At 42.2% G+C, this 21,127-nt stretch overlaps 1 protein-coding gene across 1 annotated transcript in view; it reads left to right on the plus strand.

Annotated features, from left to right (window-relative positions):
• Nucleotides 1-20,817, plus strand: part of LOC112222067 (ephrin type-B receptor 2-like) — a 50,273-nt gene extending 29,456 nt beyond the window's left edge. The window contains exons 4-15 of the mRNA XM_024384645.1: nt 10,394-10,549; nt 13,190-13,525; nt 14,520-14,644; nt 14,735-14,897; nt 15,045-15,218; nt 15,499-15,621; nt 15,984-16,231; nt 17,482-17,697; nt 18,431-18,580; nt 18,843-19,036; nt 19,518-19,673; nt 19,937-20,817. Of these exons, the coding sequence (XP_024240413.1) occupies nt 10,394-10,549; nt 13,190-13,525; nt 14,520-14,644; nt 14,735-14,897; nt 15,045-15,218; nt 15,499-15,621; nt 15,984-16,231; nt 17,482-17,697; nt 18,431-18,580; nt 18,843-19,036; nt 19,518-19,673; nt 19,937-20,045 (2,150 nt within the window). The 3' untranslated portion in view covers nt 20,046-20,817. The remainder of the gene's footprint in view (nt 1-10,393; nt 10,550-13,189; nt 13,526-14,519; nt 14,645-14,734; nt 14,898-15,044; nt 15,219-15,498; nt 15,622-15,983; nt 16,232-17,481; nt 17,698-18,430; nt 18,581-18,842; nt 19,037-19,517; nt 19,674-19,936) is intronic.
• Nucleotides 20,818-21,127: the final 310 nt, after the last annotated feature.

Below are 21,127 nucleotides of genomic sequence, written 5' to 3' on the forward strand. Positions count from 1 at the left end.
TGCAGAATGAGAAGGAGAGAGATATTGTTGTGGTCTCACTTTTACGTTTTCCAAGTTCCTCCCATATAGAAGTAATCATTATGTTTACTTGTGAGACTAGTGATAAACCAGAGGATAGAGACATAAAGTGTCATGGACATAAGGACTTTGGTTTACTAACTACAGAAGTATCACTAGGGGAATGAAATTAATGCCCGGAAAGATGGATCAAGAACGTACTGTAAAGGGTAGAGTGTTGATGGTAATTAGAGGTTTTTAAACCGTAGACCTGTGTCCCAGCCAGCCTGGTCTCATAGACTGGACGTGACATAGTAAATGTAAATCCTGCATACTCAAATTATACTGAACAAAAATATAAACTCAACATGCAATAATTTAAAAAAATGTTACTGAGTTACAGTTCATATAAGGAAATCAGTCCTTTGAAATAAATTCAATAGGCTGAATCTATGGATTTCACATGACTGGGCAGGGGCGCAGCCATGGGTGAGCCTGGGAGGGCATAGACCACTCCCACAGTGGGAGCCAGGGCCAACCAATCAGAATGAGTTTTTCCCCACAAAAGGGCTTTATTACAGACAGAAATACTCCTCATTTTCATCAGCTGTCTGGGTGGCTGGTCTCAGACGATGCCGCAGGTGAAGAAGCCGGATGTGGAGGGCTGGAGTGGTTATATTTGGTCTGCGGTTGTGAGACCGGTTGGACGTACTGCCAAATTCTCTAAAACAATGTTGGAGGTAGCTTATGGTAGAACATGAACATTAAATTCTCTGGCAAAAGCTCTGGTGAACATTCCTGCATGCCAATTGCACACTCCCTCAACATTTGAGACATCTGTGGCATTGTGTTGTGTGACAAAACTACACATTTTAGAGTGGACTTTTATTGTCCCCAGCACAAGGTGCACCTGTGGAATGATCATGCTGTTTAATCAGCTTCTACATATGCCACACCTGTCAGGTGGATGGATTATCTTGGCAAAGGAGATATGCTCACTAACAGGAATGTAAACAAATTTGTGCAAAAAATTAAAGAGAAATCAGCTTTTTGTGCTTATGAAAAATGTATAGGATCTTTCAGTTCAGCTCATGAAACATGTGACCAACACTTTACGTGTTGTGTTTATATTTTTGTTCAGTATAATATAATTGGTTACATAAGGTTACTTAAGGCAAAAAACGAAAGTCAGGTGGTTGGTTAGGGTGGATGGGTCGGTAAATTATGACATTATTATTATTGGAGTGTCTCGGATTTACATTTACTATGTTACGTCTACACCTGAGTCCAGGTTGCATCCTTACTTTCATAGAGATCTCACTGTATGCCAAGAAAGCACTATCCCTGTCTCTTCACTTACCCCTAGTGTAGTGAGAGACAAGGAAAATGTCCTACTCACACACACACACACACACACACACACACACACACACACACACACACACACACACACACACACACACACACACACACACACACACACACACACACCAGTGATGCAGTGTTAAAAAAAATAGGTGTGTAAACGCTGATCGCCGTTCATGGTGAGTAAAGTAACACTCCCTATACTTTCAATAAAAGTGGGTTAACACTCAGGCAAAATAAAAAGGTGCGTAACCGGTGTTTATGTGTTTATTCTCCACTGCACCACTGTCACACACACACACCGTTAGACACATCTAGACAACAGACAATTGTTACTCCTCTTTTTTTTCCTCTGTACCGGCGGATATGATTCCACTGAACGAGTGGGGAGTAAGAATGAAGAGAGACTTTTGGCAGCACCCTCCCTGCTGCCATTGACAGAATCTAAATGGCGGGAGCTGATGGATGGAGATGGCTAACATCCTCAGCTGCCATGCGGCAGCAGTATGTCTCACTCATTTCCCCCTACAATAATCCCCTATAATTCCCTGCTTTAATGGCGGCCATAATTTACTAATTATGAGCATGGGAGGGCTCATTTTCATGTGTCCCTGGTCATTTGATTAGAAATATCAAGCACTGCTAATGAAGCCCTTGACGACCCATTCTGCTATGTTTCATGGTGTGATGGTTTGTATCTTTGGGGGGAGGAGCACTTAAATAGCCAGGGGTAGCCAGTGGTATCACTGCACTTTAGTCATATCGTTACACCCAGTGATACCCAGTGACATTTCGTTTAGTCCTTTAGGAAGTCATTATTTGTGATTGTAATTTGACATGGCAGGCCTCGTATGACAATTGAATGAAAACAGAGACTTCATATCACCAGGCACCATCATACTTACTTTTGTACCTAATACTTAGCTTTTATATATAGTCCATAGCCGACTCATATATTAATAACCTACAGTGAGCTCCAAAAGTATTGGGACAGTGAAACATTGTGTTTTTGTTTTGGCTCTGTACGCCAGCACTTTGGATTTGATATGATACAATGACTATGAGGTTAAAGTGCAGACTCTCATCTTTAATTTGAGGGTGATTTTCATTCATTTCTATTGGGCACAAAATAATCTGAAACACAACCAAAACAAACAGCACATGCATCCAAAATGCGTGCTAGGATATAGGAACAAAACTAAACTTTAGACTATTTTAATACACATATAAGTGAATTTGTCCCAATATGTTTGGTCCCCTAAAATTGGGGGACAGTGTACAAAAGTGCTGTGATTTCTAAACGATTCACCTGATATGGATGAAAATACTGTCAAATTAAAGCTGCTAATTTCATCCAAAGTGCTGGATGGATTACAGAGACAAAATAACAAAAAATGGTTAATGTCCCAATACTTTTGGAGATCACTGAATACTTCCAGGTTTACATGCAGTAAACAATGTTCGGACCAGAAATGCCATATGTTTGGAGGAAATACATGAATAGAGATTGCATTACCCCAGCTCCTCAGTCCCACATCCTAAAGGCGATAGCACAGCAAATACCGTAAAATACAGTCAAACATTTGAAAAATACTGTAATATGATATTTTGGCCATTTCGCCCAGCCCTACATACACCATAGGCATTTACACTGTCCTGTGGGGAAACCAGGGTTATCTCCTGCAACAGTGGATCTTGTCCTATGAGTTTTGGCTTCTACAGAGAATTCAATGGTCATTGAACATAATGACAGAGAGAGAAGTCACCTGCTGCCCCCAGTGTAAATAAAATGCTCAATTAGGTTCCTCTCATTCAACATCAGATTTACAAATCTTACATTGTAAATTACAATAAAATTTTGTATACATTTTTAAAAACATTTGTAGGGTTATTTGCAAAGAGTACACTACGCTTTATGTGAGAGATGTGCATGACTGCTTCTATACATGCAACATGGCAACACCCTGTAGTGTTTACCCCTCTCTTTCTCCATCCAACAGATGCTCCTATGGTATGCTCTGTCACACTCAGATTATTGGGTGTAAAATAGTAATTTGAGGCAAGCCATTGAAAAGGAAGTCTTTCTGAAAATAAAATGTCAGACTATGTTAGTGCAGACTCCCAAGCCCAAGTGTTTACTAACGGGTCAGGAGATCTGTAAATGCATGAGGGGCAAAGACTGTCCTCTCAATTCACCACCAATCCTACAAACATGGTGCATTAGACTCCCTCAGAAACTGAGTTACACACATCCCTCTTTTTCTCTCTCTGTCTTTCTGTCCTCCCCCTCTCTCACACACACAATTGATACAGATGTGACCAATATATTGTCACCCTTGCACAATTCACTATTTCTTCAAAATTCACTATTTCTTCTATTTCTTTTTTGGTGCTCATGCGTATTTTGTTTGATTTTCAACTATACAGCAACAAGAAAATCTGAACTGAACTTTAGTTTTTTCATTCACCAAAATGGCCTAAATTATTCAAACTTTAAATGATTGTGGTTGGAGGCAAGGGATTCTCATTTACTGGTAATTTATCTGTGATAAGTTGCAGGAGTCTACAGGATTAAACTAACCATTCAACTAGTTTTGAAAAGACAAATCAGAACATTCTGCTCCATTGCACTGCATTGTACATTTCTTGGTTGCCAATATATTTGACTGCATCGGTATGTTTTGACTTACCCAGAGTGTTCAAAGATTCACAGGGCTAGCTATGTAGAGGAGACAGAGTGATAATGGTGGAGGTGACCTATCGGGATATTGCTTTCAGTACCCCTGCCACTCCTGAAATCAGCTTCTCTGATACAAGTGCCTCTTCTTCATCTCTGACAGAGCCTATTAGTGCAGACTGTGTGTTGTGTGTGCTTGCAAGTGGGCCTATTTATAGCCTATACGGTGGGGAAACACAAACAGCTTCTCGCCCTATTACGAGAATGTCCCCTCAGAATGTTAGCGACATTGCATGGCACTGGCTTTTCTCTACCTGCTACTGGACCAAAGTCAGGCACTGTTTAAAAATTGACCTTTGCTACATGTCCTGTTTTGTTAAACTCTTGATAAGGGCAAAGTAAAATGTTGACTGCTCCAGAATGGTATGCCACATCAGGTTGACTCATTCATTATTTCATTTTGTAAAGAGAAAGTGTCTAAAGAACATGATTATTTAGGTGTTTTCAGTTTCATTTTTTACTGTAGCATCACATAATGTAATCCAACACTTACATTTTTTTCAATCTATAGATATTTTGTAAAGTGACATCTATTTGCATAAGGCATATACCTAATTAAGCACTTAAAATCTTATAGAGTATTTGTAGGTTACCTGCACGTATATCTCCATATCAATTCTATTTCAAAACCTAGTTCGATTTCATCTTTCTAACTTCCAGTTCACATACAGTAGAATCTCCAGCCTAGATATCCTGTCAGTGTCTACATTTCCTGAACAGCCTGATAGGACAGAGAGCCAGACCTAATCTCTGCTGATTGGTGGCTGTCCACACAGTTGTTACTGGGGGCAACCCCTTTTGATGGAGTGCAGGTGTGCCGTTGTCATTGCCGACAGACTCATTGATCAAAGGTTTCTTGAGGAGCGGAGCTGTCGTCCCTCCGGCTCCAACTGCCTATCCAAGGATCTGCCTCGAACAGACACTTCCTGTCAGTGGCGATATCACTTCCTCCCGGCTCTCCTTTCTCTCTGCCGGGCCACGATGAGAGAAGTTGGGCACCAGAACGAGACAAAGGAGAGAGAGAAAAAACATTTTTTTTCTCTCTTATCCACCCTGTAACATGCCCTGGACTCAATATTTGTAAAGCATTCATTATTTGCGGTTGACCTATTCATTATGAAGTGATGTACACCCGATAATTACACACCCTCACCTACCAAAAGTCAAAAGTTTATGGACGTCGTTGACCATATAGGCTAATTAATGTAGCGTGGCTGGGAATAGCCACACAGAGAAGTGGGATGTCCTTGTGTAACAGTGTCAGTAAATGACAGTGTGCTCAGTGCTCTCGCACATCAACTAACACCTGCTCAGATAGGTGCTGCCAAAACCACATTGATGGGAGCGGAGGGGCACTCACACCCACAGCACATAAAGCCATTGAAGTGATAATGACAGTCGTAACAACATCAAAAACATCATAATAATGATAATACTTATAGAGTGATTATCATAAATGATGCTCAAACTTAACAGAATATTGATAGTTACATGGGAGGGTTGATCACAATACATTAAGTTAGATAAAATCAAATGAACAAGCTTTCAAAGGGACTCTGACTTTTGCATAGTTTCCCAGTAAAGAGAGTGAGAGTATTTTGTAGGTTTCACCACAGTAACCAGCGTTTTTGTGGCAGCTGTGGACTCCAATGAGTCAGCAGTGGTGTAAAGCAGTTAAGTAAAAAATACAAAGTAAGTTGTTTTTTAAGGTATCTGTAATTTACTTTACTATTTATATTTTTGCCTATTTTTACTTTTACTTAACTACATTCCTAAAGAAAATAATGTACTTTTTACTCCATACATTTTCCCTGACACCCAAAATATTTGTTTCATTTTGACAGTAAAATGGTCCAATTCACACATTTATCAAGAGAACATCCCTGGTCATCCCTACTGCCTCTGATCTGGCAGACTCACGAAACACGAATTATTTGTTTGTAAATCTCTTAACAATGCTAATGTTACTAGCTCTTAACAATGCTCATGTTGAATTGCTCATGTTGAATTTATACATCATGAATCGATTCTATCGTGCCCAGAAACCTGTCTGAGTGTGACCATGGTGGCTATCTGTCAATAACAATAAATAAATAAAAATAATTTTAGCAATTCCATTTACTTTTGAGTATATTAAGTATATTTATAACCAAATACCTTTAGACTTTTACTCAAGTAGTATTTTACTGGGTGACTTTTACTTGAGTCATTTTTTATTAAGGTGTCTTTACTTTTATTCAAGTATGACAATTGAGTACTTTTTCCACCACTGTGAGTCAGTCACTAACATACTCATTGAACCTTCCTCTGGTTCCTCTGGTTCTTTATGGATGGATGTTGCATTGCCTCCATAATGATCATGTCATATTTCATTCACACTATACAGTATAATACAATACTTTGGTTTACTTTATGCACTGTAGTGTATGTGATTTGCCTGTTTGACTATTTAGCCCCTGTAAATAGCTTTCGTTACTCTGAATTGATGCTCTATTTTCTTATGTTTTGAAGGGAACCATGTTTCAACACCTTACGTCAGTGGGAATGCCAAAGCCTCTGTTTCTATGTCTAATATGATTTGACACTGTTCTCGTGGTCACACATTTACGGATCACTCACCCGCTAGTGTACACACCTGGACACACACACACACACACACACTGTACACAATGTACACATGCATCAATACACATACACACTTACAGGCGTGCACAGACACACACAGACAGACTCACTCACACCACAGTACACTAGTAAGACCAAGAGATCTAAAAAACAATAACAGCAAATAACAGCAAAAAGAAATAGGTTCTTATTACAGGTGACAAAGGAAGCAGGGAAATCACCTCTTGAGACCGGTATTTCAGGCGACCGGGAGAATATTGAAATAATAAAGGCAAACACAGATGAATAGATATATGAAAAATGGAGGAGGTGTTCCCTGAATGGACAGTTAACACTACTTATTTCTTTACTCAGGGCATGAAACTGCTGAGCCATAAAAGTACAATCAGCTTGATGTTAAAGACTGCTCTATTCACAGCCGTATATGAAACTGCTTTTTTTTTGTGTGTGTGTGTGTGTGTGTGTGTGTGTGTGTGTGTGTGTGCGCCAATAAGCAGTAAGGTTCTGATTAGGGCTGTTACGATGACCGTATTACCGCCCCACCGGCGGTCACGTGTCATGACGACAGTCAAATTCCACGTGACCATTTAGTCACGGTAATTAGGCTTCTCCAAGCTCTGATGCTGCTTATGGTCATTAGTAGCCTACCAAACTTACCAACTTCCCTGGTACCCCGCTCTCTATTGTCCCTGTAATCGAAAATCTAATCAAACACTTGATAGCCCATTGCTCAACATTTCTATAGGCGATGCAATTGTGTGAGAATACAGAGTGATGGCCTTAATTAAAAAGAGGATTCCATCAGCTTTCTATAGGCTAGGCCTACTATATTTATTTCTCAACTTTCCTAATATTAAGCACATTGCTTCTCTTTACAACACGAGTATAGCCTACCTGGAGGAAAAGCAGCCTACCTGGAGGAAAAGCATCCTCCATTTGCTATTTAAGTGTATAGACATGTCATTTTTTCCACTGCCCCTGTTTCGAGGCAGGTGCATGATAATGGTCCATTATATATCAAAACAAATTTCACACATATATTATTTAGAATATGTAAAAACAAGATTACATTTAGAATAGTGTGATAATATTAGCCTATCACTTGTGAATGATGCCCAGCTTAATGGAAAACAGCACGCTTTTTTTGCAAATCATAGTCACACACCTCATGCAGCCTTTTTAAAAAATACTCAAATGTATCCCTTATTTTACCAGGTAAGTCAACTGAGAACATTCTCATTTACAGCAACAACCTGGGGAATAGTGACAGGGGAGAGGAAGGAGACAATTATAAGCTGGGAATGATTAGGTGACCGTGATGGTATGAGGGACAGCTTGGGAATTTATCCAGGACACCAGGGTTAACACCCCTACTCTTACGATAAGTGCCATGGGATCTTTAGTGACCACAGAGAGTCAGGACACCTGTTTAACATCCCATCCAAAAGACAGCACCCTACACAGGGCAATGTCCCCAATCACTGCCCTGTGGAATTGGGATATTGTTTTTAGACCAGAGGAAAGGGTGCCTCCTACTGACCCATTTCCATTCAGATAACCCATTTCAGATATGTCAATAGCTCTCCACAAGATTTAATGATGGCTGTTATTTAGCCTTTAGTTTGTTATTCATTACTGTACTGTAGGATTCATAACACATTTATCTCTGGAGGGTGGTGTTGTGGTAGAAATAGAATTTCATAGAAATAGAATGAGTGGAATGGGAAAAACACCTGAGACCACTGTAATTTGAATGCACCCTCAGTGACTTCAAAGGGGGAACCCATTCTAGTAATTATATTTCTATGGTGGTAGGATCCAGGACCCAAGATCCAGGGGCTGGGATGACATTGGTCCATACTATATTTGAGTGTGCAACTTTCTTCCTTTATTGAATGACTCTCTGTCATAGAACTGTCCATCCCCTCTCCTTTTTCTCCCCCTTCAGTCCTCCTCTCTATCTGGGTCTAGCCATGGGGGTTCCCTGGACCCTCTGCCAACAGACTCTTCCTTTTGTCTCGTCACACTGGCTGTCCTTTGACCGCCTAGGATTCCTAGAGCTTCTCATTGTGGAAGTGGAAGACAGGACAGTTATTCAAAGAGGGATGATGTGAGATACCTCCCACTGGGCAGAAACTGGTTGAATCAACCATGTTTCCATGTAATTTCAACAACAAAATTCAATGTGAGGACGTTGAATCAACTTGGAAAACTGATTGGAAAAAGTCATCAACTTAAGGAACTTTAAACCTAAATACAATGACAGGGTGATTTTCTTTTCTTTCATATTGAATTAACGTTAGTGGAGAACTCAACCAAATGTAAATCGAAACTCGACGTTGAACTGACGTCTGTGCCCAGTGGGTTTGTTAGGGAGTGTTTGGACCTCTTGGGAAATAAGACAAAACCTAAATGAATTCAATAAGATGAAACATGTTTTAAAAGAGGCAAACACTCTTTCAATACAAGAGAATAATGTGGTAATAGTAGGTATAATAAATATACTTCTGTATATATTTGTTCCCACTGGCATGACACAGACTGGATAAATGCACCCCAGAGAGGTCTGGGATAGACTACCACGTCTCTGCCAGTGTCAGACAGTCAGAGGATGTGTCCCAAGTGGCACCCTATTCCTTTATAGTGCACTACTCTTGACTAGAACCCTATGGGCCCTGGTCAAAAGTAGTGAACTATATAGGGAATAAGGTGCCATTTGGGACAAATCCAGAAAGTTGAGGAAGTGACAGCCAGGCATCTAATTGCTTTCACACCATCTTGATTGGATTTGCTTGCAAAGCTGGAGGCTGTAGTAACCTTTACATATTTATTTTACCCTTATTTTACCAGGTAAGTAGACTGAGAACACGTTCTGATTTACAGAAAAATCTGGGAAGTAGTTACAGGGGAATGGAGGGGGGATGAATGAGCCAATTGGAAGCTGGGGATGGCCAACTGACTTGCCTAGTTAAATAAAGGTTAAATAAAATAAAACATAAAAGATGGTATTTCACATCACTTACCCCTGTTTCAGATGACACACTCCATGGTTTGTGTAGAATATTGGTTAGCAGTATGTGCTGTTTGGAACAAAGGGTTCTACACAAACTACAAGTGTACAGTGAGACATTGTGGGAAATCATGGAGGAGAATATATGATGGAGAGTAGTAGCCTCAGAGTAGTAGCCTCCTATGGTGGTAATATTTTGCTACCGATCCCAATAAGATTTGCTACTGATCCCATTCTCTCTCTCTAAACCCTACTCCAACACAGTTGTAGAATATGTATAACCATTCAATTCCAGACCACCAGATTTCAAAGTCTTTTTGACCACGCCTCACTCTGTTCTTCCAGAGTTTCAAATGCCATGAGACAAAAACCTGAATAGCAACAAGCCTCAGACTCCTGGAAGGTATATTTTATTAACCATATGAAGAAGGACATGCCAAAGCTTATTATGTCTGTGCATTTCAAGACCAATATTTTATTATATGTCTGGAAATGTGTCTTTCTATCGACTCTGTACCCTTTTTCCTCTCAAGCTGTCATGTTGTAAAATGTCTGGAGTATGCCATTTTATGTCACTTTAGTATAATAAGTTAATTCATAAACTCTCTCTCGCTAACTCCCTCTGTCTTTCCCTCTCCCTCACTCTCTCTCATCTGCAGCGTGTGGCTCGGGGTTCTTTAAGTCTTCCCAGGGGGACCACCTGTGTCTCCAGTGTCCCATCAACAGTCGCACCACCAACGAGGGGGCCACCAACTGTGTGTGCCGCAACGGGTACTATCGCAGCGACTCGGATCCCCCGCAGATACCCTGCACCAGTAGGTTTCTAGTCCTTACAGTTCCACATACTCTCCATGGGTGGTACTACACAGTGTTAAGGAAAGACACAGTAGAGATTATCATACAGCAGTCTATTTAGTAGGCTTTTGTGTATATAAGTATTGTATCAAAATTCATATTTTAAATAATTAATTGACAAATGCTCCCAGGACATTATGGGCCATTATCAATTGTTGAATTGAGTTTTCATTTTGTCTATGAATTTACTAACAGAATCCATCAGCTCAACCCTAATAATGTAAATGCAGGCCTTATGTGGCATTCACTATAGAAAAGCACCTGTCTAGCGAAAACAGAATGATTCTGATATCCTGTATGTTGTGCATAATGCAATGAGCACAAACAAAAGTGCTAACCTTAAGCCAAATCTTTTCAACTTTCACTTTTGTACCAAGACTCCAGCTCCACTCATACATTTTCACATAAAAAATACCAAAGTCATACATTCTTCTAGGTGCCCAAGGGCGAAACAAGGGTTATGTTTCATTCCAACAGCACTGAACTGTTGGAATGTCCCTTCCATTCTCTTCCATTGGTGCACCAGTCCGACAAGGACCTCAGAGAAAATATCCTGAGAGATTTGCATAAGCCTGTCCATTATGAAGGGGGCAGCTGTTTTGAATGTGAAAATGGGGTCTCGGTCACAAATGACACCCTTTTGCTTTTATAGTGCACTACTTTTGACCAGAGCCCTATGGACACCCTATGGGCCCTGGTGAAAAGTAGTGCACAAAAAAAGGCAATAGGGTGCCATTTGGGATGTAGCCAGGGCCACAATGGAGATATGGCCCTCAGCGGTCTCTCTCTAATTGAAGAGGCAGAAATGAGCATGCAGGGGCATTCATTGTGTCTCTCAGATTCCACCAGGACGCTAGTTAACTACCACACTGCTCTTTTCATCGCTCTCTTCCTTCTATAGAAAAGTTGATCTGAAGCCTGATGGACTTGAATGGAGCTCATGCAAATTCATTTAGTGTCTGAATAAAAGTTACATATCACAACATTTCTATTTGAAATCTTTTGGACATCAGAGCAACCTTGAGGTAATCTTATTTGAGTCAGAAAAATATCTTCATATGATATGATATATACAACCTTGCAGAGAGCATATCCAACTGACTGTCTCTACAAACATTTGGAACCAAGACTAAAAAACAACTGATGTTGGCACAAGATGGAGGGAAAGTTAACGAAAATGTACGCTTAATCCAGTATAAACTAATGTATTGAATTTATTATACAAGAGACAAAATTCACAAATTCTGCAGCACAATGACAGAGTCATGTCTTAAGTGTAAAACGAATGATGACTCAATAACCCATGCTTTCTGGGAATGCTTGAAAGTCCGGAAGTTGTGGGCGGAGCTAGAAAGTTGGCTGTCAGAAGTATTAACAATGTAACCTTTTAATCCATCTGTCTGCATATTGTAAGACATGTCATATTGGGGTCTAATGACATACAGGATGGGTTGGACCATTCTCTTCTCATCACTCATCTTGAAAAAACATATGCTAAAAACTTGGAAATCTATCAATGGGCCATCATTATCACAAAGGAAAAATCAAATGATTTATTATTTAAATATTAAAAGTGTGTGGGCTGCAGAGAGAAGCAAAATGCAGTTTCAGGCCATGTGGTTGGGAAGTGATACATGCACTAGAGATGGGGGGGGTGCTAGTGGGTCTGGGCAGGAGTGATGTAGTAGATGTTTGCATGTGTATGTTTTGTATTGTTTATAAAAAAACAAACACAAAAAAAATGGTGTCCGATTATTGAAATGTGGAGACTAGTTTTGTGACCTACTGTATACTACTGTAACCACACAGAGTTAATTTATTACAGAGTTAACCAGCGGTCAACAACCCTGATGCTGGAGAGCTATAGTACAGGGTGGAGAGCTATAGTGCAGGGTGGAGAGCTATAGTACAGGGTGGAGAGCTATAGTACAGGGTGGAGAGCTATAGTACAGGGTGGAGAGCTATAGTACAGGGTGGAGAGCTATAGTGCAGGGTGGAGAGCTATAGTACAGGGTGGAGAGCTATAGTACAGGGTGGAGAGCTATAGTACAGGGTGGAGAGCTATAGTGCAGGGTGGAGAGCTATAGTACAGGGTGGAGAGCTATAGTACAGGGTGGAGAGCTATAGTGCAGGGTGGAGAGCTATAGTGCAGGGTGGAGAGCTATAGTACAGGGTGGAGAGCTATAGTACAGGGTGGAGAGCTATAGTACAGGGTGGAGAGCTATAGTACAGGGTGGAGAGCTATAGTACAGGGTGGAGAGCTATAGTACAGGGTGGAGAGCTATAGTACAGGGTGGAGAGCTATAGTACAGGGTGGAGAGCTATAGTACAGGGTGGAGAGCTATAGTACAGGGTGGAGAGCTATAGTACAGGGTGGAGAGCTATAGTACAGGGTGGAGAGCTATAGTACAGGGTGGAGAGCTATAGTACAGGGTGGAGAGCTATAGTACAGGGTGGAGAGCTATAGTACAGGGTGTGGTTTGGGTTGGAATCAGACCCTGAATCCCCTGTAGCTCCTTATGACCACTGTCTGGAGTATAAACCTCATCATCACTGATCCTCCCTGAACTCTTCTTTATCTCCCCCCTCTCCTCTGACAGCCATCCCCTCCGCGCCCCAGAGTGTAATCTCGATCGTGAACGAGACGTCCCTGAGGTTGGAGTGGAGCACGCCACGCGATGGCGGGGGCCGCGAGGACGTGGTCTACAACATCATCTGTAAGAGCTGTGGAGGGGGCCGGGGAGGCTGTACACGCTGCGGGGACAACGTCCAGTTCATCCCTCGTCAACTGGGCCTGACGGAGACCAGCGTCCACATCAGTGACCTGCTGGCCCACACGCAGTACACCTTTGAGATCCAAGCGGTCAACGGGGTCTCCGACCAGAGCCCCTACTCACCACACTACTCCTCAGTCAACATCACCACCAACCAGGCCGGTAAGGGAGACAGCCATTAATTCACTCTCCTCTCAAAGTACTGCGTTCCAGTGTGAAGTTCAGTGAAGAGATATTATCCGGAGTGTGTTCAGTCTGATAAGGAGAGGCACAGGAAATATTACACCTAATATGGGTTTAGATATTTTGATGGTATTTTGCAATGGCAAGATCTGTATAAGTAAACCTGTATGCCATGTAGTACCAATGAACAATGTCTGTGTAAGGTTGCCTAAGCAATGTTTATGATGTCTGCCTGAACAATTTAGTGACATATGTGTGACCCTTATTAGTATTGAGTGAGTTCAATTTCATTTAGGGCACTTGAAATGCAGTATTCAGACATGATTTACAGCGTTATTTGTTGAGGTTCAAATTTCAAATGGACTGGGTGTTAGGTAGTGTTGGTATTAGGGCCAGGCTATACACTTTCTACTCTCTGCCCTTAACACTGTAGTCTTTTCTCCACTGCACTAGATGTCAGTCCTAATTATTGTCTGGGATGGGACTGTGAAAAGAGCAAACTCAGGTTCCCATGAGCCCCAGTGTTTTTACAGGGTATAACCGAAAGCACTAATGTTACATAAACATGCCCTAATTAAGCCCTCATTAGGAAAGACCTTGTGTGTGTGTGTGTGTCTTTGCCTGCAAAGTGAATATTTCACACACCAGAGTGAAAACAAATACATTATTACAATTAGTATTTTCAGTGAATGGGTGACTGTAATAATACTCAATAAACCATCTCCGATGCTCCTGGCTCTTTTGTTCCTTGCTGCATCATTAGTCTTGTTCTTGATTACCAAGGGATTTGAAAGCTTCTTCCTAGTGTTGTAGTAATGTCACTAACCTTAACCCTTCTCTCTCTCTCTCTCTCACTCACTCACTCACTCACTCACTCACTCACTCACTCACTCACTCACTCACTCACTCACTCACTCACTCACTCACTCACTCACTCACTCACTCACTCACTCACTCACTCACTCACTCACAGCACCATCGGCTGTGTCGATTATGCACCAGGTGAGCCGGACACCTGACAGCATCACTCTCTCCTGGTCCCAACCGGACCAGCCCAACGGCCTCATACTGGACTATGAGCTGCAGTACTATGATAAGGTGAAGTCAGTTGACAGGTTTTACTGCTGTAATTCAAACAGTGAGCCGATCCAGTCTTACACCCTCTGTGTGTGTGTCTGTGTGTTCCAGAGCATGGCGGAGTGGAACTCATCGGTGGTGCGCAGTCAGACTAACACAGCAGTCATCCGTGGCCTGAAGCCCGGAGCTATATACGTCTTCCAGGTACGGGCTCGAACAGTGGCCGGATTCGGACGCTTCAGCGGAAAGATGTACTTTCAGACCATGACCGAAGGTACGCCATTCGAACCAGTGTTTTTCAAACACTTTTGAATTACATTGCCGAGTATATGGTATAGTCCCAAAAGTTCAACATTACAGAGTAGGCCAACCTTGTAGACGTTAATATGAGGAATGGGTTTGTTTTGTTGTGTATTTGCAGAGGAGTACAAGTCCAGCTTTCAGGAGAAGCTCCCCCTCATCATTGGCTCAGCTGCTGCAGGTGTGGTCTTAATCATCGCTGTCGTCGTATTGGTCATCGTCTGCAATCGAAGAAGCTCTGAGAGAACAGAATCTGAATACACCGACAAGGTCCAGCACTACACCAGTGGCCACAGTGAGTAGCATGGTTTACAGACAACCTTCTATCCATGGGAAATGGGTTGAAAAGTGGAGTGAACCATTTGTTAAGGAATACACTACCATCCTGGGGACAGTGGTGACATTTCCATTAGATGTGGAGTACTGGAAGTTAAAGGTTACTACTACTGTATCTAACCACCTGTATCAGGTCTAAGCCCAGGCAAGGTTCCAGCTACTGTTTTCTGTAGCCAATACATACTGCCAGGCTGTATATTATGCATATCCTCTGTTTTTTCTCTGTTTCTCCTTCCAAGTGTCTCCAGGAATGAAGATCTATATTGATCCCTTCACTTATGAGGACCCCAACGAGGCAGTGAGGGAGTTTGCCAAAGAGATTGACACCTCCTGTGTCAAGATCGAGCAAGTCATTGGCGCAGGTAAAAAATCAACCGGTGAAGGTGAAAACCCTATATACTGTACATTATAACATATACGTAATAACACAGATTGAGTTTAGTCCTGGACTAAAAAGCATTCTCAATGAAGATTCTCAGTTGAAAGCACTTTTGAGTCCTTGACTAGACTTAATCTGTGTCTGGGAAACTGGCCTATAAAATGTTATATTGATATACAGTGTGGATTAAACCTAATAATACATCTTGTACATTTTTCTTACAGTACATTTAAGATATCCAAGTGACAGTCCCTTGTCATAGCACTTGGATACATCTTATAGTGGTGTATCAGAGTCCTTTGCTGATGGACAGTATATCTGAAACCTGAACCTGTTATTGTTCAGGAGAGTTTGGGGAAGTGTGCAGCGGAAACCTGCGTCTCCCTGGGAAGAGAGAGATCCTAGTGGCCATTAAGACACTGAAGGTGGGCTACACAGAGCGCCAGAGGCGGGACTTCCTGTCTGAGGCATCCATCATGGGTCAGTTTGACCACCCCAACATCATCCACCTGGAGGGCGTGGTTACCAAGAGCGCCCCCGTCATGATCATCACTGAGTTCATGGAGAACGGATCGCTGGACTCCTTCCTCAGGGTCAGTACAGATGTAGGATCTTAATTTGATTACCTTGTTACAGGAGAAGTTTCCTAGTGTATTTTGAGGTTTAAAAAGGCTTCTGAAGTTTGCAATTTCCACAACATTGTTTGCACTTTATTTAAACCCCACAAATCGATATGATGATGTTGAATTAACATGGAAAAGTAATTGGATTTGCAAAAAGTCATCAAAGAGCATTTTGAATTAATCCAATGATATGGTGAAATGTTTAGTTCTTCAGTTTATTATTTCACCTGTTGTATTCAGTGCATGTGACAAATAAAACATGTGAGCATGAAGTACCTAAATGACATGAACTACGTGCACCGGGACCTTGCTGCCCGCAACATCCTGGTCAATAGCAACCCGCTGTGTAAGGTATTTGGTTGATTTCACGTTGAATTCACGTTTGTTGACAACTCAACCAAATGTAAATGAAAAATAGACGTTGAACTGACGTCTGTGCCCAGTGGGGATTTTCCCTTACGAAAAATGTAGCAAACTGGCCCAAATGAAGGTCCTAGATATGTAGGTCAGTGGGACTCAAAGTTGGGCATCTCAATACTCTGGAAAGATCTCCTGTCCTTTTCTACTTTCCTTACTTCTTCCAAACATGTATCTGGTTAAAATACATCAGGTGGCTTTTTCACCTGTCTTGTCTTTTGGATCAGTGCAAACAAATGGAAAGGCGACGAGATTAGGAAATTAGTTGAGGAGTACCTAAAGGCTAGATCTCTGCCTTATCTCATGAGTGAATTTCAGAGATAATAGAATCAAAACTATATTTAGATGTGAAGCATTGTAGGTCATATGAAATATCACAGTAACCATACAGATTTTTCAACTGTTTTCAACATCAAGAACCCAATGGATTCAAGAACACAGTGGCTGTCTCTCCTTCACATCTACACTTAATAGCTTTTTGGTTTTTGATTAGCTCTGGTGGGTCCCTCCCGGGCTGGCCCAGGTGTGAGGTGTGTAGAGTAGGCTTAGTTAGATCCCGGTGAGCTCACAGATCCAGGTGAGAGGATCAACCAGACGCTCAATTTTTTTGTGGCTAACAATGCTAGGGGAACTAATATGAGAACCAGCCACATGTTTTGGAATGTATAACACATATCAGAGAATGTAGCGTACAACATAACATAGCATAACACTGCTTAATATAGCTTAACACATCAGTATGGCATATCATAGTATAACATAACATAGCATAGCAATATAACATTTCAGTGTTTTTTTTAAAGCAAAATGACGGGCAGTTCACGGTGATCCAGCTGGTGGGCATGCTACGTGGCATTGCGGCGGGCATGAAATACCTAAATGACATGAACTACGTGCACCGGGACCTTGCTGCCCGCAACATCCTGGTCAATAGTAACCTGGTGTGTAAGGTGTCTGACTTCGGGCTCTCGCGGTTTCTGGAGGAAGACACATCAGATCCCACCTACACCAGCGCCCTGGTGAGTGTGGCTCTGTCCCAAAATCCATACTTCCATACTATATAGTATGAAGCAATGTATTTTGGGCAAGTTAGACCCCACAAACACCAGTGTCCTGGTGAGTATGGCTCTGTTCCAATCATAGGAATAGATTATATTTCTATGGTTCCAATTTACACACTAGAATACCACTTATTATGAAGCAATGTATTGGGCATGCATTCTAAGTGGTATGCTAGTATGGAAATGTATCAGTTTTGAGATTATACATGCAGGATGCATCCTAGTAGTCTAATGTGGCTTCCTTTTCTCGGCTCATTCCTTTCATCACCACTGATTTGCAAGCATAGGACACAGGAAAGCAATATCAGTGTCTTAACAAAGGATTTGCTTTTACCTGTCCAGTGCTATCAGATCAGTGCAGAAGAAGACAATGAAACATCGCCACTTCTTGAGACTACTGAGATCCACCCACAACCTATGCTTTATTTGCGGGCTGCAGTCTGGTTTTCTACCCTTCTCCTGAAGTGTGCACTGAAGTACTCCTTATAGATTTAAAGAAATGGTCTGGTTTAAGAAATATGGTGGAAACTAAGTCACTCTGGAGAAGATGATCTGCTTAATGACCAAAATGTAACTCCCTTCAGGCATATTTGCACCAATCCAATACTTCTAAATGCATGGGGAGTGACCAAGTGCACGGTCCTGGCTGAAGGGTAGAGAATTGGTACGAAACACTTGTCTGTCTTTACAGGGAGGGAAGATCCCTATCCGATGGACCGCCCCGGAAGCCATTCAGTACAGGAAGTTCACCTCCTCCAGTGATGGGTGGAGCTATGGCATCGTCATGTGGGAGGTGATGTCATACGGAGAGAGGCCCTACTGGGACATGAGTAATCAAGATGTGAGTATCCAGGAGGAATCATTATCATCATCGTTTCACCTACAATATTTAGTCCTAAAGCAGATTGTTGCAGTCACTTGGAGAAAACAGAGAGAAAAGGGGGGAGGCAGCAATTGAGACAAAGAGACACATTCAGAGAGAGAGAGACTGAGACAGTCTCACTATACATTTGATTCAGGCTGTATTAACCACATGGGAAGACCAACAATTTAGGCCAAGGCCTCTATTCATTTTCTTATCAATCTGTGCCAATGCCCTGTAGGTGATCAATGCCATAGAGCAGGACTACCGGTTGCCCCCGCCCATGGACTGTCCTAGTGCCCTGCACCAGCTCATGCTGGACTGCTGGCAGAAGGACCGCAACAACCGGCCCAAGTTCAGCCAGATTGTCAACAACCTGGACAAGATGATCCGCAACCCCAACAGTCTGAAGGCCATGACGCCGCTGTCATCAAGGTAAGGCACTCACGGGCTGTGTCCCAGTCATCTTAAATAGCTTCCATCCTTTCCTCATCTCCTTTCCACAATGCCGACCACACATTTTAGTGGACTCTCCAGTCCAAGGAAAGGACTTAAGGAAAGGAAGCTGTAAAGGACAGACTCATGCACTGTTTCGTCTGAGGCTCTTTGATTCACTGTTTCTTTCTCTTTGCTCTTGTTTTGGGTTCTCACTGGGTTCTCAATGGATTTGTTTGGGTTCTCAATGGATTTGTTTGGGTTCTCACTGGGTTCTCAATGGATTTGTTTGGGTTCTCACTAGGTTCTCAATGGATTTGTTTGGGTTCTGACTGGGTCCAATGGATTTGTTTGGGTTCCCACTGGCTTCTCAATGGATTTGTTTGGGTTCTCGCTGGGTTCTCAATGGATTTGTTTGGGTTCTCAATGGGTTGTTATTGGGTTTGTTTGGGTTCTCACTGGATTCCTCTCCTGTTTCTAGTGTGCACCTACCTCTGCTAGACCGCAGCACGCCTGACTTCTCCAGCTTCAGCACCGTGGATGAGTGGCTGGATGCCATCAGGATGGGCCAGTACAAGGAGAACTTTGCCAATGAGGAGTTCACAAGCTTCGATGTGGTCTCCCAAATGACCACAGAGTAAGTTAACCTCCCCAGACACCCTCCCCCTGCTAAATGTGTCCTAGACTGTGATGAATGTGTTTTAGACTAATCTTAATGTGTCATAGACTGTGCTAAATGTGTAGTAGACCTAGACTGTGTTAAAAGTGTTCTAGACTGTGCTATCTGTGCTAAATCTGGCCTCATAGACTGTGCTAAATGTGTCATAGACTGCTGTGTCGCTGACTTGCTAAATGTGTCATAGAATGCTGTGTTGCTGATTGCTTTCTCTCTCTCCACAGGGACATCATCCGAGTAGGGGTGACGCTAGCAGGCCACCAAAAGAAGATCCTGAACAGTGTCCAGTCCATGCGGGCCCAGATGAACCAGATCACCTCTGTGGAGGTCTGACCTCTAGACGAGGAGGACACCAGACTATACCGGACCCCCAGCCTGGTCTCCCTGTCAGACTGTGACCCTCCACCCCCATCAGACCCCTTTCTCTAGACCATCCTCCCCTGAGTTCAGTCAACAGTCTGCAGCCCGTACTGTACGGTCAGTCTGGTCAGTTTGCAGCCGTGCTCAGTCCACAACCACCACCCCCTCGTATGTTAAGTCTGTCTCTAGTGCTGAGCCTACGACGGTGTCCAGACTGTGTCCAGTCTCCGACAGCAGCCTGCCTGTGTTGAGTGCACAGCTGCAGCCCCTCCCATTGTTTGTAGTAGGATATTGTTTACAGTCTATTAGTTGGATATGATTTCTACTAGTCCCCAGACTGAAACTCAACAACACGACTGCCCTTTAAAAGGGCTATTAAGAGAAGGTTGGGACCAGACTTCATAGGACTTTACTCTCATCTTTCACAGTGAGGTTCTGAGGGTATCAGCGACTCCAACAATATGACCAGTACTCTGAACGGAGTGGATGGAAAATCTTGTAGACTACAATACAGTTCCATAGACTTTATGGATGTAAAATGAAATTACTCATCTTCTGGAAGCATCAGACTCAGCATCAGCGTTCTTGTGAATAATGCTCTCTTTTGACAATTTGAAAATTGTGGAGATTATATTTCTGTTTGCTATCTACAGTACCTACACTTCTAATCTCTTGAAAATACGTTTTGAAAGTAAAAAAAAAAAACTTTGAACACACTACTTCCAACAGCCCAAAAGAACCATAATATAAATGTAATGTACTGTGCATGTCATTGTCTGGTACATATCAGATGCACTTGACTCTCTGTCTGCAGACTATGCGCTGCACGTAGCGCCCTGCGGTTGCTAGGGTTCTCAGTCGGGGTCTCAATTTACTGTGGAGAGTTAGAAAAGTAGATTACACAAGGTGCAATTTCGGAATTTGGTTGTGCATCAGCAGTTCCAAAATTATTGGGACATTTTTACCATTTTTGTGGTTGTTTTAGCTCTATACTCCAGCACTTTGGATTTGAAATGACACAATAACTATGAGGTTATAGTGCAGACTGTCAGTTT

This window comes from Oncorhynchus tshawytscha, linkage group LG22 (genome assembly GCF_018296145.1).
Source record: "Oncorhynchus tshawytscha isolate Ot180627B linkage group LG22, Otsh_v2.0, whole genome shotgun sequence".
Lineage (NCBI taxonomy): Eukaryota > Metazoa > Chordata > Actinopteri > Salmoniformes > Salmonidae > Oncorhynchus > Oncorhynchus tshawytscha.